Source organism: Moschus berezovskii, chromosome X (genome assembly GCF_049115385.1).
Source record: "Moschus berezovskii isolate FMDL1 chromosome X, NW_MosBer_1.0, whole genome shotgun sequence".
Classification (NCBI taxonomy): domain Eukaryota; kingdom Metazoa; phylum Chordata; class Mammalia; order Artiodactyla; family Moschidae; genus Moschus; species Moschus berezovskii.
In genome coordinates, this window is record NC_142488.1 from 18166720 (window position 1) to 18191016 (window position 24297).

The 24297-nt window shown below is 48.8% G+C and overlaps 1 protein-coding gene across 10 annotated transcripts in view; it reads right to left on the minus strand.

Moving 5' to 3' along the window:
- Window positions 1-2167: 2167 nt before the first annotated feature.
- Window positions 2168-24297, minus strand: part of PHKA2 (phosphorylase kinase regulatory subunit alpha 2) — a 91022-nt gene continuing 68892 nt past the window's right edge. For 5 of the 10 annotated variants that reach the window (XM_088833603.1, XM_088833595.1, XM_088833604.1 and 2 more), the window contains 14 exons: window positions 16547-16635; window positions 15452-15585; window positions 14909-15065; window positions 14127-14206; window positions 13852-13930; window positions 13638-13767; window positions 13434-13535; window positions 8994-9112; window positions 8234-8263; window positions 7099-7152; window positions 5462-5632; window positions 4233-4286; window positions 3167-3367; window positions 2168-2815 (listed from right to left, as the gene is read on the minus strand). In XM_088833603.1, coding sequence (XP_088689729.1) covers window positions 2645-2815; window positions 3167-3367; window positions 4233-4286; window positions 5462-5632; window positions 7099-7152; window positions 8234-8263; window positions 8994-9112; window positions 13434-13535; window positions 13638-13767; window positions 13852-13930; window positions 14127-14206; window positions 14909-15065; window positions 15452-15585; window positions 16547-16635 — 1571 coding nt within the window. In that variant the 3' untranslated portion in view covers window positions 2168-2644. Of the gene's footprint in view, window positions 2816-3166; window positions 3368-4232; window positions 4287-5461; window positions 5654-7098; window positions 7153-8233; window positions 8264-8993; window positions 9113-13433; window positions 13536-13637; window positions 13768-13851; window positions 13931-14126; window positions 14207-14908; window positions 15066-15451; window positions 15586-16546; window positions 16636-24297 lie in introns of all 10 variants that reach the window. The other 5 variants (XM_088833605.1, XM_088833596.1, XM_088833598.1 and 2 more) reach the window with 5 other exon arrangements.

Sequence of the window (24297 nt, forward strand, 5' to 3'; positions counted from 1 at the left end):
TTGTGTAATGATCTCTCCTTCCCTTCCCTGCACCTCAGAAGAGTTGCTGATGTCCTAACTGACCTCCAGACGAACATGCCCCGGGAGTCACCAGCTTGACTGCCGAGCCTCGCAGCTCCCCCAGCCCGGCCACAGGGAAGCCGGAGGCGGGGGAGCAGCTGCCACTCCCTCCCACTGAGCCCCGCGCTAGTCTGTGGGCCTCTTGCCCGGCTGCCAGATGGGCAGACTGAGGCCCGCAGAGGCTAAACAATGGCCCACGTCATGGAGCTGCCGGTGGTGGTACTGGCTGGGGAGGCTGGTCCGTCTGACTCAGAGATGGAGCCATCCATGTTGCTGGGGTCCCCTGGGTCAGGGCCAGAGCAAGCAGAAGGTGGGCGGCCAGCTGCTTTTCAGCTGATGACGTGACAAGAAATGTTTGTCACAGAACCTGCTAAACCCCAGCCGTGGCAAAGGTCTGAGCTTGGCCTGCTCTGAGGAGGGAGAGAGGAAAAAGTACCCCTGCCTCCCCTGCAACCACTGCCACTGCGTGTGGAGAATGAGCCCCCCAGGCTCCTGGTGTGGGAACCTGTTCACCGAGGCCATGATGTTGGCAGGACAGGCCTCTCCCATCCCCCTCCAGCATCTGTTCCCCTTCTTGGTGGCGTGGGCCTCAGCTGCTTGTGAAAGGGATCAAGCCTCAGAAGCCTGTTCTTTGAAGCTGACAGCTTGATGCCTGTGGAAATGCAGTACTATTTCAGGATTTCATTTGAAAGAGGTTTCAAAGAGTGAATCGAAGGCTCGGCTGAATTGCTTATTATGGCTCTTCTCCTGGCCACGTCTCGGTTGGTGAGCCCAAACACAGCATCTGCGGCTTTGCACGTCATCCACAGGCAGGTGATGGTTCTAAATTAGCACCTGGCTCAATCTGGAAGGCTGTAACTCTTCCTGAGCCTTTGCCCGAGAGGCAACTGGGCCTTTAGCAGCTTGTACCTTTACATTCTCCGCGTCTGAAATGATCCAGCAGGGAGGTTATCTGGCCAATGACATGAGTCTTGTTTATGTTAAGCATGTGTTGTTTGTGTGCTTAGTCGCTCAGTCATGTCTGACTCTTTGCAACCCTATGGACTGTAGCCCACCAGGCTCCTCTGTCCATGGGCTTCTCCAGGCCAAATACTGGAGTGGGTTGTCATGCCCTTCTCCAGGGGATCTTCCCGACCCAGGGATTGAAGCCAGGTCTGCCGCATTGCAGGTGGATCCTTTATGGACTGAGCCACCATGGAAGCATGTGTTAGACACACCAAAAATAAAGGCTATGAAAATGCTCCTATGAAATGTGGAGCCTGTGACTCCCCCCCCAACCATGGACCCTTTGAGGCAAAAGGGAGAAAACAGGCTTCCAAGGAAAGAGGTGGCAGAGAAGGCGGCTCTGGCCACCACGGGAGCTTACGGCCCCACCTACCCACACCGTCTCTGGGATCTGCCGCACCAATGGCAGGCCTTGGGGTGGTCCCACCTTCCTGTCTCGCACCTTATCCTCCCCTGTCCCACTGCCTCCACCCTGAGCGCCGAGTCATGGCTCCTGTATTTTTGTATTCCCACACCTGACACAGCTTCCCACATGTGCCGATGAATGATGGAAGGAACCATCTAGTAATCTGTGGAGAAAGGTTTCACATACTTGCTTCTTTGTGCTCATGGCCTCCAGCCCCAGCCACCTGAGGGCCTAATGGTGGAAGTGCTGCTGGGAGAAAGGCCTGAGCACATCTTGCATTTCTGTGGCATTGGATGCTGCAGACTCACAACATGGCTCCCCCAGAACACAGGGTTGTGCTGCTCCCTGCTGGCCATCACCCCATGGGGGAGGGTGGAGGTGGGGGCACAGGCCTGTGCACACAGACTCCCTGCCCACACCAGTCCCCAAACAACAGCTGGCCCAGCTATAAGAGGAGCTGGCTCCTCCTCTGCCTTTTTTCTTTTTGGTTAGATTGAAAGATGTGGGATTTTTCACAAGTCAGGAGAAACCCCTAATTCACGGGTGGCCAAGATAAAATCCTTGAAGACCATGAGCCAAAGTGAAGTGGGAGCAATTTTCTAAACCTGGGTGAGAGAACTGTTGCACAAAGATAGCCATGCCCACAGGACAAGATGCTGAGAAAGCCAGCCAGGCACAAGAAAACCAGGCCCCACAGAAAGAGCTGTTCCATTTAGTAAACAATTTGACCCACAGACAGACCATACCCTGTTAAGATGTTCCCTTTGTAAAGTTTGCAGCTGCTGGAAGGATCTTTCCATCTTGAAGATGTGTCACTAGCCCACGGAACCTGTTCAGGAACTCCGCAAGAGCTGATTTAAGCTGCCTTTTCACTTCACTCTGCACTCAAAAGACCCACTTCCAATCTGTCCTCAGACTCCAGGAGACCAGATGCTGTGACAAAAGTTTTAGTGAGATGAGTGTAGACGATGACCCCCCGAGTGCTCCTCAGGGGAGAACAGAAGTCAGCGGCCCTTTCTGGGGTTCGGATGTCTACTGCTTTCAAGTGTGTCACTACCATCCCCTCCCTGCCAGGGATTCTGATGGACAAGGCTTTGTTTGGGGAAAGCACAGGGACTCTTGGGGAACACAAGGAAGTGCCCACGAGAAAGGGACAGCCTGAGCACCGAGGTCCTACTGCATCTGGCAACCTGAATTGGGCAGCAGTTCCTGCAAATGAGAAGCCACTGCCTTTGTTAGGTAGGTCATCGTCCCATAAGCCCCACTTGGAGCGCTGTCATAAAAGAAGTGGCAGATGCCTGTGGCTTGGTCTTTCTCCAGCGTGTCCATGGTTCCACTCGACACCTGCAGCAGGAAGAAAAGGCAGAAGTGATGTGTGAGCAGAGCCGGCGCTCCCAGCTGAGCGTGGGCAGTGTGACACTGATCCTAGGATGAGAGGACGGCTTCTCCAAGCTCGACTCTGGTTTACACGGGGCCAGACATGTGTTGGTTCTAAAACCTATGCTGAAGGGGGCCTGTCCATCTCCAAAGGTCACGATTTCCCAGTGGCCTCAAACCAAATGGTTGACATTTTTCACCATCTGTGAGGACATCTTCTTTGTTTGAGAACCACCTTTCCTACTGGACACAGGATCTCCAGCCTCAACAGAGGTGAATGGCAGCCAACCCAGCTACACTGCCTCTAGGCACGCCCACCTGGTCCTGTAGGAACAGCTGGTTGGCCACGTGCACGATCTGGTCCACGTGGATGATGCCCCCAATGCTGTTCATCTCTGTGTCCGAGAGCAGCGTCAGCACCATGATGGCCTCCACCAGCAGCTGCCGGTACTCGGGTTGTGGCACTCGGTTCAGCACTGACTCAACGTGGACAGCAAACTTGATCTCCTGCGGGGTCATCTGCCAAGGGACCAGCAGAGACGGGTCAGGAGCAAGCTGAGGACAGCCAGGTCTGTCACCCATGCCACCCGCAGCACCCACTGACTCAGAGAAAACTTGGCTTTCTTGCTGGCCACTTGGCTCATCCTGCTCACAGGAATCCTCTGAAGCAGGAGGCTGAGAGCCAGCCAGCCAGCCCTGTCCTAGCATTAGTCACCCATCCCCATGGACTGTGACTTCTAGTGACATGACCATGTCTTTCTTTTTTCTTTCTTCGCTATTCTTTGTGGCATATAGCATGGTGCCTTTGGTGGGGTAAAAATTAAAAAAATAATTTTTTAAGGAATGAAGAGGGGGAAAGAAACCAGGGAAGATGACAGTTGTCAGAGGAGGCTGCTACGGGTCCAGGGAGCGCGTCCCTTACCAGAGTTTTCAGGAGCAATCTAGAGATCTGGAGAGTCCAGATATACTGCTGCTGAGGGGAAGGAAGAAAGGTGATGCTAATAAATGTGGGAAAAAACTGTAAAACTTGAGGGTTAAGTGTTGAGAAAGATGCATGCGTGCTACGTCACTTCAGTCATGTCTCTTTGCGACTCCATGGACTGCAGCCCCCCGGGCTCCTCTGTCCATGGGATTCTCCAGGCAGGAATACTGGAGTGGGTTGCTGTTTCCTCTTCCAGGGGAGCTTCCCGACCCAGGGATTGAACCTGTGTCTCTCGCGTTGCCAGGCAGGTTCTTTACCACTAGCACCACCTGGGAAGCCCTGAGATAGGACCTGCAAATGGCCTGTATGTATGTGAGGAGCTTGAAATAAGGGTGAGTGGAAAGAGTCCAAGAAATTTAGCACTCGCTGAAAACTCACAGCATGTGGGTTTCTCCATCATACCTCTTGTGTGGTCGAAGACGGGAGCACGTAGCCGTCGATGGACAGACCGTGGCACTGGAGGCGGAACACACATTTCACATGTCAGAGCCTGATTAAAAAGTGTGCACACACACTTATGTTGTGCTGCCCTGGAAGCCAGTGCGAGGACTGGAACACGCCAGACTGCGAGAGTTATTTTTAGAGAGCTTGTTCTCACTGCCCACAGGCTGTGTTTTCGATGGAACAGTTCTAAGGAGCCGGCAGGCGTTGTTCAGATCTCATGCGAACAACGCCCCAGGGACCTGCTGGGTTATCCTCTGTGGGAGCTCTGAGTTTCACTCAGCAGCCCAGTCCTGGCGGCTGAGAGGCCCCCTTTGGTGCCAGAGCAAGGGAGATGTGCATGGTTCCTGTTGGCAAAGTGATACTTCTGTGCCTTCGCAGGCATCTATTTTTGAGGTTTCTATAATAAGCACCAATCACAAAAGACTAGAGCACATGCACAGACATGCACACGCACACTCGTGTATATAAATAACAAGTGCTGGCTCTGTACAAAGTGCCACTTTTCATAATAAAAGCATCTTGGTATCAAGCCAGTGGGAGGCCGGATGGAAGCATGCGAGGCCCCAGGAAGACTGGGAAGGTCTTCTAGGAACCATTGGAGGCCTCTGCTCCCATGTGGGGACCACAGTCAGCTAAGAGGACAGGGAGCCCTCGGGCCTTTGACAGAGACCTCACAGGGTGCAGAATGCAGGAGATTGGGGAGGGGGTGTTGTGTACCCTCTTTGAGGTGACTTTTCTCTCCTGGCCTCTCCTACTGTGAAATAAGCTAACAAAAATAACTGAGGAAAAATCAGTCCTGCCTGTGTGGTTCTTGGTTTGCATAGAAGCTTCTGATGGAGGCTGACAGTCCCTCTGGCAGGACACTGGCATGCTCCGGGGCTGAGGAGGGAAAAAGTAGCTGCAGGGACCAAGGTGTGTGGCTATTCCAGGTCCACCGGGTTACAGCATTTTACCCTGAGCCTTCCTGGCCTTCTCTGCCTCTTGCCTACCTTCAGACTTTGCTATGTTCAGAAAATAGGTCAGGGGTGGCTCCACACAACTGGACCGCCACTTTACTGGTTCGGTTTCCAGCCATCATTTCTCAACCAGGGGCACTTGGCCCCCAAGGGGACACTGTCAGCCCCTGGGGACATTTGGGTTGTCACACTGGGTGGTGGGGGGTGATGCAGCTCACCAGCCAGGCTCACCTTCTGAAGGATCTTCCACACCTTCTGGTAGAATCCCACGGGGACTCTGTTGATGGCACCATCCAGCCTTCTCCTGCGCAGCCACTGGCCCTGCCGTTCCCCCCAGCCCATGTGCTGCCCGCCCGAGTCTGATGATGACGTGCCCGTGGGTGAGGACGGGGTGCTGGACCTCTGCAAGACAGAAGGGTGTGGCTTTCAGGAGCCTCAGGAGGGCTGCCCGGGGACTAGTCAGAAAGACCAGCTGGCTTCACCGGTTTGGTGACCCAGCTTTTTCCCTGCACTCCTCCAGCCACCAAGAGGGGGTGCACCGGCAGAGGCCCGAGGCCCAGCAGGTCAGGGGGTGGGCTCTGGGGGACTCAGAACCCCAACTCTGCACCAGCGGCTCTCGCTGTGCACCCTCGGCCTCCTGTAAGCAGCGGAGCACAGGCGGGCACCCTGAGTGCAGACGCGGGCAGCCCCGCAGCCCAGGAAGAACAAGGCATAGGGACTGCGTTCCTCCTGTGGAGCCTGGAGGGTGGGGGTCACCGCGCTGCGGGGCTGGGGCCACGGGAATACAACACCCAGTGAGCCCCGGGAGGAAGGTCTCAGACCACGGTGTGTCCACCTTGCTCTTCAGTGGCTCTCTCTCTATTCTGCCTGTTCTCAGCATGGCGCTTTCTCCTCATTCGGGGCGATGCCTGCCTCCGAGCTGGGGTACCATCTCCTCCTCACCTCTTCCCGGAGACTGGATTTATTCTGGCCTCTGCGAGGGAAGTGCTGGGGCAGGGCCAGCCTTTTGGCTTCTGCCTCAGGAGTTACAGGCCAGCCCACGACTGAGGAGGCCACGGGAGAGGCTCTGGGGGTCTGAGATCTGAACGGGGCTCCCTGGGTGCAGCCTCCCTGTGGCCAAGCGCACGTCCACTCTGCTGGTGGCCTCCCAGTTGGGGACGGAATAACCTTCATCCTTACACATGATCTGAATTCTGGACTATCTGGCAGTTTTCCTTTCTCAGTGTGCAACCTCAAATTTAAACCTCCGCAGGGGTGGAGGCTTCTTGGAGCACACGTTTTGACTTCATCGGATCTTATTTTGAAAAGGCTGTTAGCCCGGGTTATTCCACTGGGCTCATTAGTGCCATTTAAATATGGCAACAATTAGAGACAAATAAAAGTAATTCCAGCCATACTCCTCAGTGGCTCAGCTGGTTTTCTCCCTCTAGTTTGGGGAGGAAGACTTGCCTGTGCAATGAGAACATTTCCTCAAGCTCAGCTGGGGCCTCCAGGCAAGTAGGGCCACAGCTCGTAAAAGTGCCGATCGGCTCATGTGGGCAGTGATTCACCCCCGTGGCTCAATAGAAAGATGCATAACCACTGCCCCGAAGGTTCCAGAAGCTCCTGGGGATCGGTGAGAAGACTGTTGCTCACTCACAGCCCACCGAGGAGCATAAGCAGAGAACTCAAGATGGAAAAACAAAGCTCTCAGTTCCACAACTCTGCTTGCTCTCTAGCCTCTCCTCTGTCGTGGTGACAGTCCCATGCTAACACTTAGACCTGTTCACAGCTTGGGGAGGGAGGGAGGGAGGTAGGGGGAGCAAGAGAAGGGCAAGGAGAGGATGCGGACACCACCAACGAGGAGGTGGCGGGGACGCATGGTTTACCGCAGACTTGGAGGCGTGCGCACTGCTGGACGCGGCCTGGCTCACAGAAATGAGCTACAAAACAGAGAGAGTCCACTCAGTCACGTGCACTGACACCAGAGGCTGCATGCAGAGAGAGGGGCAGAGAGCAGCCTCGAAAACAGCCGAGGAAGCGAGACGTGGAGGACGCGGGCGGCGGAAGTTCTCAGTCACCCCCGAGGCGGACGGCCCACGGTGCAGGGGCAGAGCTCCGCTTTCTCTGAGTGTGGAGCTTCCCTGTGTCTAGTCAGTGTGGAGGCAGCTTGTCAAGTTAGGATACAACTTATTTTCCAAAGTCACAGCCGTGAGATGCTAATCTTTTCTGTTAATTTTGGAAAGAGAATAATGTGTTTCCTTGATCTAAGTAAGTAGCCAAATACAATACCTACACTGGGTAACTGAACCTAAACCCATGCAAGAGAAACGGTGATCATTCTGTCCCCATAATAAGCTACGACAGCATTAAACAGATGGAAGGAAGCCCCCAGATTCAGCTCCAGTCAATTACCATCAGGATGTGGGCAACCAGAAGGACGGTGCCACCGAGTGGCTGGCACAGGAAGACATTTGAAAAGTCTGTTCCTTACTTGGAAAGAGCATAAATTCCAATGAGAGGGCACATGTGTTTTTCCCTGGGACCAAACAGGGAAGCTGCACGTCAGTAGAGACTCTGTGCTCTCTCAGTCACAGAGACAGGAAACTGTTAGGAATGGTTCTCCAGTATTTTTCTGTTTTTTCTATCTAATCAGTGACCAGAATCTACTTGTCCCTATTCAGTTCCGTTTTTTGAACAGATACTCCTGCGGAGGAGAACAGATACTCCATCTCCATCCATCTGTTTCACAAAGTATCTTTTGAAACCCAAGAGTTTGATAAATGGATTTTTTTTTTCCTCAAGGCATGGGGCAAGGTCACTTCTCTTGCTTTTGAGTCCAGCGCTCGGCCTGTCCCAAGGGCCGCCTGCCACAGCCTGTTGGAGCCGCCACCACCCAAGCCTGTTTGATGGGCAGAACTGTTCTCCGTGGCTTGAGACTGTACTCACAGCCTCAGTTTCCACGTTCAAGCCAGAAAGAACATAAAGCACAGGAAAGGAGGAAAGAAGACAGAGATGCTTCACCTGATCATCAGCACTAAACCGCCTAGTCATCTGAAAGCAAAAATACATCAGAAAATAAAAACCAGTTTCGAGTCAAGGCTGCCCTACTACTTGGATCACCCTCTAGAACATCCAAGGCAGTGTCGGTCCACCTGCAGGGCGAGACCATTAGTGCCTCACGGGCTCAATCTACTGAGGCTGCATTTGAAATGGAGAAAATCCCAGTGCATTTCTCACTGCAGGTCACAGTCAGCAGGGAACTATCTCCTACTGTAGATCACTGTCAAGTCCAAGCATAGTACCCCACCCATTAGGACTGAAAGGCTGTTGACTTGCAGTTCTGTGGGATCAGTCGAGAAGGAATTTGTTATGAATTAAAGGTGAGCACCAAAAAGACACACCTGTGGAGGGTGGAAAACAAGGCTATCAGGAGCATTCCAGTCTGTTTCTACACTCCGCCATTTCACTGTTGCGCTTGGACACGCTGGACGGAGAGAGGACTCAGTGATCTTTTGTAGAGGCTGCGGTCCTCTCGAAAGACTGGTTCTTGGCCTCAGGCAAACGTGGGGCAGGATATTTTCCGGAATGCTCACCTAACATGGTAACGCTAACGACAAGCGCGTGTGGGTGCACGCGAGTGGCTCTGGGGTGTCTGAGCACAGGAGGGCTCTCTCATCCTTTCCCAAGTGGGCTGCGGTCGGCCTGCCCGGGGCCCCTCTCTCGTTCTCAGCTGAGCCCAGGCAGGAAGATCACTTCTTGGCCGGCAGCGAGCTCCCCTTACCTGCTTCATCTCGCTCCTCAGCCTGCTGATGCCGCTCCTCTCGGTTTTGGTGGCTCCAGTGTGGCCCACCTCGTGGATGGAGACAGCGGGGCTGGGTGTCGAGGAATGAATGGGCCGCACTGCGAGGCAAACACACAAGGCGTCCACAGAAATTACATCGCGCCCGCCCTCAGAGGGACACATGCGCGTGCTCGCGTCTATCTGTCTCTATCTCCCCCACGCAACTGTGCACTCCCGTTGCCAGGGCCTGGGGCAGGGCCCGCGACACAGCATGCACTCAGTGTGCCTTTGAGTGAATGGCTGACACAGTGAACGTGACGTCAGCAGCATGCAGGAAACCCTGAGTGGCCAGAAAGCCCTTCAATGATTTGAGTGTTTTTTAAAATAACTTTTTACGTCTCCAAATGTACCCCCCTTCCTTGTAGAAACCTGAGCCCACCCAATAAAGGTCCAGCCTTGGGGCAAGAGAGGGAAGACCTGGGAGAACAAGCCAGCCAAAGGTGAAGACACGGCAGCAGCCAGCCCAGAAGGGGCAGGGGGGGCCCACCCGGGGGGGGCCCACCCTGCTGCAGCGGCCTGTCTATGGCCTTTCCCCGCTCACTGGTGCACCATGCTGTGTGCAGTGATCATTCTAAATGGTACATGGGGGACCAGGTCACTGCCCACTCAGACTCCTTTCAGGCCTAGCCCAGTCTTCAGGATAAAGCCTCCCAAGGGCACATGAAGCCCCACTGACTGGAAACCCCCACCCCTCACAGCTGGCCCCTCCGAGGCAGTCCCTTGGTGCTGGGTGTTGCACCAGTGGCTCCCTCCCACCCCAGAGGAGTGGAGACAAATAAGGAGCCCAAGGATAGCAGAGAGGGAGGACCCACAAAGATTAGCCAGAGCGAGAGGAGGGACACGGGGAGAGTGGAAAACAGAAGCCACAGGGGCCTGTGTGTACTGGGCATTAGCTGAAAACATTAATCTCAGACATCTCAGGATTTAAGAAAAATTGAGTTTTCTTATTTATAAAAATTGAACAGTTACAGGTAGGGCTGCTTAAAAAAACTGAACAATTATAAAGGATAATTAACAAATGTTATATGCAAAAAGACAGGACCACCTCTTCTGGCCTTGCTTGCAATTTGACATATGTATGGTTTCAAGTGACATTACTCTGTTCCTAGTTTCGTAAGCTTCTATAGCTTTATATCTAGTAGCAATTTTTCAGTAATTATCTGTGTCAAACCACATATATCATTTTGATGAGCAGAACACATTAAATATTTACCTTGTATATTTACATTTCAAAGATTGTGCATTTGAAAGGACTGAAAATTACTTTTGGAAAAGGAGCCTGAGCGTTCCTCCTTCAGGAAAGGAGAAAACCCACCAAAACACATCTTATTGCGTGATGCTGGCTTTGTTTGCTTGCTGACACCCACTCTAAAGAAAAAGATCTGAAGTACCCAATGTCCTTATTAAATAAAAAGAATGACAGCCCACACTGCATTTCTTTGGCTTGATGAAATAAATTCACCAATGTGTCTGCAAATCAGCTCATTTTATTATGAGGAGGATAAATGATAATTGCCTCAATTAAAATTAGGGAGCATTTGGGAACAGAATTCAATCAGGACTTGGGCGATTGTATTTCCCAACACTGGAGACAGGGTTCCGGTACAGAGAAAAAGGGAGAGAGCAAGACGAGGACGAAGCAAACTCAGCAAGGTGCTGTAAGGCTGCAGAGGGCTGTTCTCTGGGCCTACAAAGGCTAACGGGGGTCTGGTTGAGAACTCACCCACACTAAAGGTTGAGCACTCAGGTGCCGCGAAGACAGCCCTCACGTGCGGAGCCCCTGGTCGCCTCACCCGTTTCTAAGCCTCGTGCACAAGAGGCAGGCCAGGGCGCAGAGGGGTGTGCCATGTCCACGCACCCCCAGGGCTCTCCCCAGCAGCTCAGGAGAGGGCCACAGAGCCCTCCAAGTCGCAACCTTAAACCTAGGACTCTTGTCAATGTCACTGAAGTAGGAACCTTACACCCAAACTGTATGTCCTGAACCAATGATTACTGATATCGTTTGTATAGAAGCAGTTCCAGGCAGCGCTGGATACGTCAGTCAAACCCTCAGTGAAGCCATTCCTGACCCCCTCCCCACAGAGGAAAGAAAGCTGAAAGGCAGTGGTTAGCAAACTTCAGAGGTTACCCACTGTTTGTTTCGGCACAGCCTATGAGGTAAGAATGACTTTGTACATTGTTGGGGGGAAAAACAAACTAATAGTATCTTTGTTGTTGTTTAGTTGCAAAGTTGTGTCCAACTCTTTGTGACCCCATGACTATAGCTGGGCAGGTTCCTGTGTCCGTGGGATTTCCCAGACAAGAATACTGGAGTGGGTTACCATTTCCTTCTCTAGAATAGTATCTTAGGACACACGCAGTGATATGAAATTCAAGTTTTACTGTCCAGGATTATTTTCTGGCACCCGGCTTCTCTTTGCTGACATGTGGTCTGTGTCTGTGTTCATGTTGTGACAGCAAATCTGAGGCCTGTGACCAAATGGAGCCCGACTGGTTCCCTCTGGCCTTTCACAGGCAGTGTTTGCTGACCTCTGGTTTAGAGAAGGACAGAGCTTAGAAGGGGCTTGGTAAGAGAAAGTAGTGTATCACAAAAGGAAACTCAGGGGTGGAGGGACAGGTGGGAAAGAGGCACTTAAGGAGTTGGGGGGGGTGTTGAAGTGGAGTTTATAATGACCTATGCCCAGCGTTTGGTTGAGTTGGTCTGGCATTTGAAAACATGGTCAGATAGGAAGAAAAGAGTTGGGGAGTAGGGAGAGATGCTGCCAAATGGAGGCAGAAAGCCCAGGCTGGCTGAGGAAGGCATGGAAGGAAGGAAGAAGATAACTACTCTGGCTGCAGGGCTGGTGGGCACTGCCCAAGTTCTCTGCTGTCAGGAGGTAAGGACTCAGAGTCTGTCCTAGAAGACAGGGAGGGCCCAATGTTAATAAAAATCCTCCTTAAAGGAGGCACAGAGATTGTGGCTACTACTTTGTGACCAGAGGGGAGCCCAGGTATGAAGGGAGGTGCACTGCTTCCCCAGTGGCTGCCTCTCCAGCAGCTGCTCATCCTGGGAGACCTTAGACCAAGTGCTGCTTCTCTTTTATTTTTAGCAGTTGGTTCCCGCAAATGGCGACAGAGCCATGCGCACAGGGCCAGGGGTGAGAGGCAGTGGGGCGGAGATAGCCACGTGTGGGAGCAGGGAGGAGGAGCAGCCTGAACAGACCAGCCCTGAGAAGAGGGGCACAGCCTGGTGGGAAGGGAAGGCTGGAGCTTGGAGAAGGGAGCGGATGCTGCTATGGAGAGCTGACAAGGGCTAGATGGGGCAAGGCCTCGGGTGACAGGACCACGGGGGAAAGCCAGGTCTCCAGTGCTGTGGGGGCTGGCCTGGAGGGAGGGAGGCAAGGTCAGCTCCTGGCGAGTGAGAGAGGGGAGCAGAACCTGGCTCTGGTGAAGTGACCACAGGAGAAGGCTGCACTGTGACAGGATGACAGGTAGGTACACTTTGGAATAGGTTAAACCCACGTTTTTGAAACAGCCTTTTCAAAAGCTCTCTGAAAATTGGCAGTCCAAGCAGGTCAGGAAGAAAGGATTTGTTTCTGGTGGAATCGCCTATGGCAACAGTGGGGCAGTGCGCCGAGGCCTCTTCCTGCAGCCATCACAGCTATGCCTCCTACAGATGACAAACAAGGCAAGACTAGAGGGAAGTGAGCATTCGATCAGGCCCACTGTGCACCACATTGGCGTTCATGGTATTGGAAATGTAGTAAAGGTGCACCTAATACTTTTTAGTAATTTCAAAGGATCATGAAACGATCCTGGTTCCTTTTGAGAAAGGGCTTCCTGTAGCAATGGATGTTCCACAGTCCATCTATTATGTAAAATAAAGGGAATTTAGTACCGAGTTCTAACGCAGTGGCCTGTGAAAGCATCCAGACACCCTGGTAACTGTGGAACTGAGGTTCACGAAGCCCTGTCACCAGCTAGTTCTGTGAGCTTGGACAAGGGAGAGCTGTCTTAGCTAGCCACATCCTTCCTAAGAGGGAACCGCAAAGTTCCAAGTCTTCCATTGTTGCTGCTGTGGTCTACTGACTGCACCCCACAAGTTCAGTATTGGGAGAAATGTATTCTCATTTCTCCCAGGGGTTGTACTGGTTGGTGATGATTTTTCTCCTCCTTGTTCTAGTTCATCTTCCTTATTTGTGGTGGGAGTGGCCTGGCTGCGTTAGGTTTCTCTGCAGTGCCCCCACACCATCAGGAGTAAAGGAGATCCCCATGGACATCAGGCAATATGGTAATTCTTGTGCAGTTGTGAGATTCATTTGTATTTGCATAGGCAGGGATGTGTTAGAGTTAGGTATAGGAGGTGAGGATTAATGAGAAAGGAAAGAAAGATTAACTTACTGCTTCTTTCAACACCAAATTCTTTGCCGCTTAAGATGTGGTGCAGGAGATTTTTCATATCAAAAGGGCTCAGGTTCATCAAACTTTCAGAAGCTTCTTCTCCTGAAAACAAACATGTTAAGCTTTCCCAGATACAGAACTGGTGGCAGGAGAAGGGAGAGTGGGGTGGACTCAAGCAGTGCAAGCCGCCCTTGAGAATCTCACCTGAACAGTTCAGGCTCCGCGCCAGCTCTGTGGCCATCACCTGAATGATCAGTCCAATTCGGAGCCGGAGCATCTCCACGAAGAGGCTGGGCTGCGCCCTGACATACATCGCCAGGTACACCACGATCTCCTGACAAAGACACATGAGGAGACGGGGTTTTAGAGGCTGGGTGGTGGCGGACACGCCCTTGCTGCCCAGAGATGGCCCACTGACCTGTGTGAGCACGGCGATGCTGATGTCCTGCCCGCTGGCTTCGTAGATGAGCTTCGTGAGCTCCTCGGGGGGCAGAGGCCTAGGAAACAGCAGCAGCACAGAAACACCATGGATGACGCCCACAAGCCCCTCCAGCCCTCCGTGGAAGAGCCTCATTTTCCAGGTGGCAAGGCTCAAGGGGCAGTGTCTCTTAAAAGACTTTTCCTGAATGGTAGATGGTGCTGAGGTGTCCTCCCCACCCCAAACCTGAGTCCCCCCGCAAGCTGAAGACTTACGCAGAGATGGTCTTCTCCCGGGGTTCTGGGGGGAGGCCCACTGTGAGCTGCTTCTGGTGTGACAGCAGGTCCGTGCACGCCTGTATGGTCAGGGAGAGGGCGAGGGGGAGAAAGATCAGCAAAGCTGGTGGGGAAGGGTCACTGCCAATAAATTTTCCTTTATAAACTTGACCTATGCTGTCATTTATTTGAAAATTCATATACAGATTCCAGGCTGAGCAACCCAGGCTGAGTTGGGTCCCTGTGGTCTTTGTGTCCCCAGAATGTGGCCCCAGGCCTGGCTCTGCAGGGCCTGTGAATCCTGAGTCCTAAACACCGATGTTAAGACTTAATGACCATATTATAGTCCTAAATTGCCAGTTTCCCCATTATTCACATATAATAAATACTATAATAATGACATTGAGTGTCATAGAAAGCAGTTCTGGAATTCACAGGGCCTCAGGGTTAAAATATCCCTGATGACTGTTACTACAGATGTGCAGAAATAAGAGTGTTCTGGTTAGGAGGGTGCTGGACCACAGAGCATTTTCATTTTATTTCTTGGTAAATCCTTTTCTGCAGCTAACAAGCAACAAAACTGATCAGTCTGAATTTCAACTGCTCTGTCCACCTTCCAAGAGCTGTGGGAGATCAGGAGACAAATACCCGCTCTATCTGTGTAATAAATACCGTGTTTCCTTTACAAATATGAGGTGCTTGCCTCCAGCTCTCCTAATAGGAAGAGAGCACGGGGCTAGAAAGGATAGACAGCCAGCCCGCACATGCGCAGTGGCTCTGACCTCAGCCAGGACCTCCACTTTCTTCCGGAGGAGGCCGGAGATGTAGCGGATCAGGCCCCACTCCTGGTTCAAGCCGGCCTTCCCATAGAGCTCGCTGAGGAGGTTGTGAACAGTGACCCCGTGCTGTCCAGAGAGATTTGTGTCCCAGCTGGGACCCCTGTCAAGAGATGGAAAACCCTCCAAGTATGGCCCAGAACGTTGATAGGCCAGATTCTCTCGCAGTGGAGCTCACTTGGCAGGGAAGGGAATGCATGAGCGAACATTGCGCCAAGTGCTTGGACCCTTCCACAGCCTGTGAGCCTCACTTGGGGCCACGGGACCATGTTATCTTCTGTCCATTTGAAACAGAAGCCTGACATCAGGAAACGGTGAGATCCTGGCTTCAGCCAGCCTTCTCATTTCAGCAGGCACAGAAGGGGATATAGTCTGGGTACTCTGGGTGACTACAACCATGATGCAGCTGGCTGCCAGGCCAAGAAGCCTAGGACAAAGCCACGGAGGAAGGAGAGAGAAAGCTGGACCTCGCCAAGATCCTGCACTTACTTTATTACATACAGAATGTACAGAATGTCTGCTTGGTCCTGTAGGTTCGAACAGTCTTTCAACTGCTCAACCAGCTTCTCACAGTCCACATCGCCACGGTCATCTCTGGGAAATTGGAAGTCATCTTCAGGGGCCTGTCCATACAAAAGACAAAAAGCAGGGCACAGGGGCTGGGCATGCACTTCCAGAAGACGAGAAAGTGACATGCCAACCTGGTCTTGGCACTCTGCTGCTGTGCCATGCTCCAGGTTTTCATGGGATCTTTGGTAGCTTTTTTTTTTTCCTGACCAGTGAATCACTATGAAAGTTGTTGTCTGCAGGAGACTGAACAGGTTAAAATCTGTGTAAATTTTATTTATGTGAAGGTCAAAAATGGGCAAAACCAACCCTGGTGTTAGAAGGCATGCCAGCAGTTACTTGTGGAGCGAGAGGAGGCGACCAGGAGGGGCACCAAAGGCGCTTGTCCCTCACATGGGTCTGTTGGCTTGGTGATAATTCACTTAGCCCTATACTTATATTTTATATACTTTTTATACGTTAAACTTCAAGAGAATAGTTTTTGAAGGCAAAACACAAAATGTGAGTTTTAAACAACATAAAATTGTGGTTAAAATAGTCTCCAACAGACGCCAAATCTTTCTGATAAAAGCAAAGGAGACTTGGAATAAAGTAACAAATTATGGGAACTAGTGGGGAATATTCTGAGAGTTTCTTCTCCAGAGGAATCTTGCTCCGGTTTCCTGCCCTGCTCTGAAAGCAACCCAGCCTTGGCTGGTGGGCCCAGAGAGGCCAGGGTTGGTAGCAAGTTGCTGCATTTCCTTTCGGTGGCACGGATTCTGGTGAGTGGCAGAATGTCAGGAGCCTTCTTCACACCAACATATAAAGGTCTGGGTCAAACTCAACGTGCATACAGACATAAACCACAATCCAGACACCAAAGTGGGTGCACATGAAAACCCAGCTTCTCACCCTACAAGTCCTGCACATCAAGAAATATGTTCTTTCTCTTGAGGTAAACCATTTACAAGAGCTCCTGGGATTACACCAGCACCAAAGAACATTATACTTCTTAAAAAGTGATCCCAAATACTTTACCTTTTTTAGGAGTGGCTGAGGAGAATCAACGAGATTCAGCGATTTACGGTGGGCACTTAGAACTTTAGTTGGCAAAGCCATGGGAACAACTAGAGAAAAAAAGAATAAAGAGCTCTTCTAAGCAGGAGAAAGGATAAAAAAATTTTTTCAAGAGCTAAAGTGGCTACTCCTTATTCAATACAAACCAAATAAGGAATGACTACTTAAATTTCAAAAAGAATTTTTCATGTGGCTAGATCATGTGCTAAATGTTGAAACAAGCAATGAACAGGACAAAGATCTTGGCTTAAGGAATATATTTTCACTTTTCTCTCTTAGAATTCAGGGAAAACTACATAGCATGTAGGACTGGAAGGGGCCTTAGAAATGATCAACTCCAACTTTTTATTTCAGATGTGGAAACTGAAACCCAGAGACAGTAGACCATTTGTCCAAGGTCCTGTCCACTATTGTGTGTCCCTTTGCCACTGCAGGATGTTAGTGCTTCTGTTTTATAACCACCTTTATTTACTTTGAGGGAAGCCCACACCACACAGCCTGTGGGATCTTGGTTCCCTGACCAGGGACTGAACCCAGGCCCTGGCAGGGATAGCACTGAATCCTAACCACTAGACCACCAGGGAAATCCTCTTTTAATCACCTTTACATGTTATCATTGAGGGGCTTCCCTGGTGGCTCAGACATTAAAGAATCTACCGACAACGAAATGGCTCAGACAGTAAAGAATCTGCCTGCACTGTAGGAGACCCAGTTTCAAGCCCTGGGTTGGGAATATTCCCTGGAGGAAGAAATGGCAACCCACTCCAATATTCTTGCCTGGGAAATCCCATGGACAGAGGAGCCTGGTGGGCTACAGTACGTGAGATTGCAAGAGAGTCAGACACTACTTACTGACTAAAAAACAATGAGATGTTAATATCAATATTTAGTTATTAAGCTGTCTTTTTCTGCCAGGTTATATTGTATCATCTAGAGAAAATAAGTTTTCAAGGTAAAGATGTGGTGTATTTAAAAAGCATTTATAAACCTCCAGGTTATTTTAGTGAATTAAACATAAGTTTTTATTTTACTTTCTCTTAAACCCCCAATAACAGTACAAAAATAATTTTTTTAAAAAGGCAAATCCTAAAAAATAGGGAAGCTGAGCAGAAGACAATGATAGAGTTGGAAAGCTAATGGATAAAAGACAATTGGTTTAGTAGACCCAAGGCAACCAAACCCCAAGACTATAGTGGGGAAAACAAGCACCAGTCAAATTTCTACCAGAGAATCCTCAGAAGTCTAAGGAGCTTGCTGCACCATGGACCTCTAGCACCTGGGGGTCCAGAGAGGGTGTCCAAAAGAAGGAAGAGAGAGAAGAAGCTGTGTGAGAGGCAATGAGCTCCCTAGATGCCTTCTGCAACTCCACACACCTTGGCAACAGCCTTGCTCACCCTGATAGAAGACTAAAGGATCTCTCTGTAAGAGGGTATAAAGGGGGTGGTATGTGCGTCTCTGGAGTGGGTGCTGACCCACATGTCTGAAGGCATGGCTAAATGCCTTGGGGGAATAAGTGACTGTATAGGCAATCAGACCTTTACCGGTTAAAAAGGACATTGCGAAGGAGATTGTAGATCTCTGGGAAATCTGCCTTGCCAACACCCATAAACTCACCAGGCCCCACTCACAGGCTTGGAGGTTCTCACGCATGAGTAGATAACCAAGGGACACCCAGCACTGGAGGAAAGACTAATGTGAAAGACAGAGACCAAAAGCAACAGAAAACACTGACTTGGGGAAAATGGGAGACCATTTAGGGAGAAGAAAATGTAAAAACAAAACCAAAAATCTCTGCCATTAACTTTATTAGAGTAATAAAAATTGTATTGCATGCATGAGACGAGAAGAGATACAATTCAGAGAACAAAGATTTAAACCGTGATAGCAAAATAGGAAAAAGTCAATTGAGCAGGTGGAACAAAAAGTTCAAACAACTGCCCTCAGAACAGAGCAAAACACAGAGAAATGAAAGACAGGAGAGAAATGATAAAAGACTTCTCCAGGAGGTCAATATTAGAATCACAAAGTACCAGAGAGACAGGACAGAGGAAATGTAAGGAAGGAAATGAATCAAGAAATTATCAGAACTGTACAGGACTGAAAAATACACATTTCCAGATAGACAAGATCCACTGGGCAGCCAACATAGTGGATGAAAATACACCCAGAACAAGGCACACCATTGAAATTTCAGAACCTGAGAGTAAAGAAAAACTTTGAAAGAGAGTAACAGTTTACATTTAAAGGATCAAATATTAGAATGGGTTCAGATTTATCAACAGCAACACTGACAGCAAGAGGACAGTGAAGGGAGGTGTTCAAAATTATCAAGGAAAATTTATTTCAATCTAGAATCCTATACCCAGCCAATCTCTCATATGGATAGGTAAAATATGTAGCTAAGAGAACACACTTGTCATAGCAAACACCCTCTTCCAACAACACAAGAGGTAACTCTACACATGACATCACCAGATGGTCTATAGCAAAATCAGATTGATTATATTCTTTGCAGTGAAGATGGAGAAGCTCTATAGCCAGGAAACACAGACCAAGAGCTGACTGTGGATCAGATCATGAGCTCCTTATTACAAAACTCAGACTTAAAGTGAAGAAAAGTAGGGAAAACCACTAGACCATTCAGGTATAACCTAAATCAAATCCCTGATGATTATACACAGGAAGTGACAAATAGATTCAAGGGATAGATCTGATAAGAGTGCCGGAAGAACTTTTTTTTTTTTACGAACTTTCAACAGAGGTTCGTAACACTGTACAAGAGGCAGTGATCAAAACCATACTCAAGAAAAAGAAATGCAACAAGGCAAAATGGTTGTCTGAGGAGGCCTTACAAACAGCTGAGAAAAGAAGAGACATAAAAGGCAAAGGAGAAAAGGAAAGATATACCCATCTGAATGCAGAGTTCCAAAGAATAGCAAGGAGAGGTAAAAAAGCCTTAAGTGAACAGTGCGAAGAAATAGAGGTAAACGATAGAATGGGAAAGACTAGAGATCTCTTCAAGAAAATTAGAGATACCAAGGAATATTTCATGCAAAGATGGGCTTGATAAAGGACAGAAATGGTATGGACCTAACAGAAGCAGAAGAGATTAAGAAGAGGCAGCATGAATACACAGAAGAACTGTACAAAAAAGGTCTTAATAACTCATATAACCACGATGGTGTAGTCACTAACCTAGAGCAAGACATCCTGCCTGGAGTATGAGGTCAAGCGGGCCTTAGGAAGCATTACTATGATTAAAGCTGGTAGAGGTGATGGAATTCCTGCTGAACTATTTCAAATCCTAAAAGATAATGCTGTAAAAGTACTGCACTCAATATGCCAGCAAATTTGGAAAACTCAGCAGTGGCCACAGGACTGGAAAAGGTCAGTCTTCATTCCAATACCAAAGAAGGGCAACGCCAAAGAATGCTCAAACTACTGAACAACTGTGCTCATTTGACACGCTAGCAAAATCCTTCAAGCTAGGCTTCAACAGTACATGAACTGAGAACTTCCAGATGTACAAGCTGGATTCAGAAAAGGAAGAGGAACCAGAGATCAAATTGCCAACATTTGCTGGATCATAGAGAAAGCAAGGCAATTCTAGAAAAACATCTACTACTGCTTCATTGACTACACTAAAGCCTTTGACTATGTAGACCACAACAAACTGTGGAAAATTCTGAAAGAGATGGGAATACCAGACCACCTGACCTGCCTCCTGAGAAACATGTATGCAGGTCAGGAAGCAACAGTCAGAACTGTACATGGAACAACAGACTGGTTCCAGATAGGAAAAGGAGTACGTCAAGGCTGTATATTGTCACCTTGCTTATTTAACTTATATGCAGAGTACATCATGCAAAATGCTGGGCTGGATGAGGCTCAAGCTGGAGTCAAGATAGCCAGGAGAAGTATCAGCAACCTCAGATATGCAGATACCATTCTAACAGCACAGAGTGAAGAGGAACTAAAAAGCCTCTTGATGAGGGTGAAAGAGGAAAGTGAAAAAGCTGGCTTAAAACTCAGCATTCAAAAATCTAAGATCATGTCATTGGGTCCCATCACTTCATGGCAAATAGATGGGGGAAAATGGAAAAAGTGACAGACTTTATTTTCTGGGCTCCAAAAATCACTGCAGACAGTGACTGGAGTCATGAAATAAGACGCTTGCTCCTTGGAAGAAAGCTACGACAAACCTAGACAGTATATTGGAAAGCAGAGACATCACCTTGCCGATAAAGGTCCATATAGTCAAATCTATGGCTTTTCCAGTAGTCATGTACAGATGTGAGAGTTGGACCATAAAGAAGGCTGAGTGTTGAACAACTGATGCCTTTGAACTGTGGTGCTGGAGAAGATTCTTGAGAGTCCCTTGGACAGCAAGGAGATCAAACCAGTCAATCCTAAAGGAAATAAGTCCTGAATATTCATTGGAAGGACTGATGCTAAAACTGAAGCTCCAATACTTTGGCCATCTGCTGCAAAGTGCCGACTCATTGGAAAAGACCCTGATGCTAGGAAAGATTGAAGGCAGGAGGAGAAGGGGGCCACAGAGAATGAGATGTTGGATGGCATTACTGACTCATTGGACATGAGTTTGAGCAAACTCTGGGAGACAGTGAAGGACAGGGAAGCCTGGCGTGCTGCTGTCCATGGGGTTGCAGAGTTGGACACAACTTAGTGAATGAACAACAGTTTTCAGACAAACTCTGGGAGACAGTGAAGGACAGGGAAGCCTGGTGTGCTGCCGTCCATGGGGTTGCAGAGTTGGACACAACTTAGTGACTGGACAACAGTTTTCAGACAAACTCTGGGAGACAGTGAAGGACAGGGAAGCCTGGTGTGCTGCCGTCCATGGGGTTGCAGAGTTGGACACAACTTAGTGACTGGACAACAGTTTTCAGACTTGAAAGGTCTCAACAATTTTACCTGACATAAACTGTTTCCCAGGGAACTACTGGATGTCCTCCACCAAATAAGACAGTAAGCTAACCAAGAGGAAAAGCTGAGATACATAAAATAGGAGAGCCAAGAAGGAATTCTCCAGTATGATGGTGAAGAAAGATTTCAGGATAAAATCTACATCCTGGGGACTTCCTTGGAGGTCCAGTGGTTAAGACTCCACACTCCCATTGCAGGGGGCATGGGTTCGATCCCAGGCTGTGGAACTAAGATCTTACATGCTGCATGCAGTCAATTGGAAATAAAAAATCTACATCCTGGACACAGAGGGCATCCAGGCCAAAACGGTCAGTGAACTTCAGAAACACGCACGCTGAGGGCATCACTGGGCCCTGTTCCAGTGAAACTAATGAAACTATTCTAGAATGTATTCCACCAAAGGAATAAATTGAGAAGGGACATTATGCCAGAATCAAGAAACAGGGAACCCAACTGAAGAGATAAGCAAAGGAGATTCCAAGGATTATAATAAAGAAGAGTCCCAGGATGCCAGGTATGCAAAAGGCCTAGAGAACAATCAGTCAGACAGGAGAAGACTTTTGGACTCTAAGTAATGGGACCATGAGTTTCATACATATGCTTGACCTTGTGGAAGTTTCTATTGCGTGGTCACTGGAGGGAAGTGAAGCTAATTACAAGGGCAACTGTTATTTTTAGAAAAAAATGAAAAGCAAAAATGATAATGTAGTATACTATAATACTGAGTTGGGAATAATATTTATATACATACAAAGACAGAAATAGTGAATACTGATTTAACTAAATCTTAATACAACTGCATGGACAGGTGAGAGGAAGTGAAATAGAGGAGTGGTGATTTAATACAGGTGAATTCCTCACCTGCATAAGAGAAAGGTCACAGATACTCAATAAACTTGATGCATCAAAGACAGCAGTTCAGTTCAGTCGCTCAGTCGTGTCCGACTCTTTGCGACCCCATGAATCACAGCACACCAGGCCTCCCTGTCCATCACCAACTCCCAGAGTTCACTCAAACTCATGTCCATCAAGTCGGTGATGCCATCCAGCCATCTCATTCTCTGTCATCCCCATCTCCTCCCGCCCCCAATCCCTCCCAGCATCAGGGTCTTTTCCAGCGAGTCAACTCTTCACATGAGGTGGCCAAAGTATTGGAGTTTCATCTTCAGCGTCAGTCCTTCCAATGAACACCCAGGACTGATCTCCCTTAGAATAGACTGGTTGGATCTCCTTGCAGTACAAGGGACTCTCAAGAGTCTTCTCCAACACCACAGTTCAAAAACATCAATTCTTTGGCCCTCAGCTTTCTTTATGGTCCAACTCTCATATCCACAACATGACTACTGGGAAAACCATAGCCTTGACTAGACGGACCTTTGCTGACAAAGTAATGCCTCTGCTTTTTAATATGCTATCTAGGTTGGTCATAACTTTCCTTCCAAGGAGTAAGTGTCTTTTAATTTCATGGCAGCAATCACCATCTGCAGTGATTTTGGAGCCCAGAAAAATAAAGTCAGCCACTGTATCCACTGTTTCCCCATCTATTTGCCATGAAGTGATGGGACCGAATGCCATGATCTTAGTTTTCTGAATGTTGAGCTTCAAGCCAACTTTTTCACTCTCCTCTTTCACTTTCATCAAGAGGCTTTTGAGTTCCTCTTCACTTTCTGCCATAAGGGTGGTGTCATCTGCATATCTGAGGTTATTGATATTTCTCCTGGCAATCTTGATTCCAGCTTGTGCTTCTGCCAGCCCAGCGTTCCTCATGATGGACTCTGCATATAAGTTAAATAAGCAGGGTGACAATATACAGCCTTGACGTACTCCTTTTCCTATTTGGAACCAGTCTGTTGTTCCATGTCCAGTTCTAACTGTTACTTCCTGACCTGCATACAGGTTTCTCAAGAGGCAGGTCAGGTGGTCTCGTATTCCTATCTCTTTCAGAATTTTACACAGTTTATTGTGATCAACACAGTCAAAGGCTTTGGCATAGTCAATAAAGCAGAAATAGATGTTTTTCTGGAACTCTCTTGCTTTTTCAATGGTCTAGCGGATGTTGGCAATTTGATTTCTGGTTCCTCTGCCTTTTCCAAATCCAGTTTGAACATCTGGAAGTTCTCAGTTCAAATACTGTTGAAGCCTAGCTTGAAGGATTTTGAGCATGACTTTACTAGCGTGTGAAATGAGCCCAGTTGTGCGGTAGTTTGAGCATTCTTTGGCATTGCCTTTCTTTGGGATTGGAATGAAGACTGACTTTTTTCAGTCCTGCGGCCACTGCTGAGTTTTCCAAATTTGCTGGCATATTGAGTGCAGCACTTTCACAGCATCATCATTCATGATTTGAAAGAGCTCAACTGGAATTCCATCACCTCCACTAGCTTTGTTTGTAGCGATGATTCCTAAGGCCCACTTGACTTCACATTCCAGGATGTCTGGCTCTAGGTAAGTGATCACACCATTGTGATTATCTGGGTCATGAATATCTTTTTTGTATAGTTCTTCTGTGTATTCTTGTCACTTCTTCTTAATCTCTTCTGCTTCTGTTAGGTTCATACCTTTTCTGTCCTTTATTGAGCCCATCTTTGCATGAAATATTCCCTTGGTATCTCTAATTTCCTTGAAGAGATCTCTAGTCTTTCCCATTCTATTGTTTTCCTCTATTTCTTTGCATTGATCACTGGGAAAGGCTTTCTTATCTCTCCTTGCTATTCTTTGGTACTCTGCATTCAAATGGGTATCTTTCCTTTTCTCCTTTGCTTTTTGCT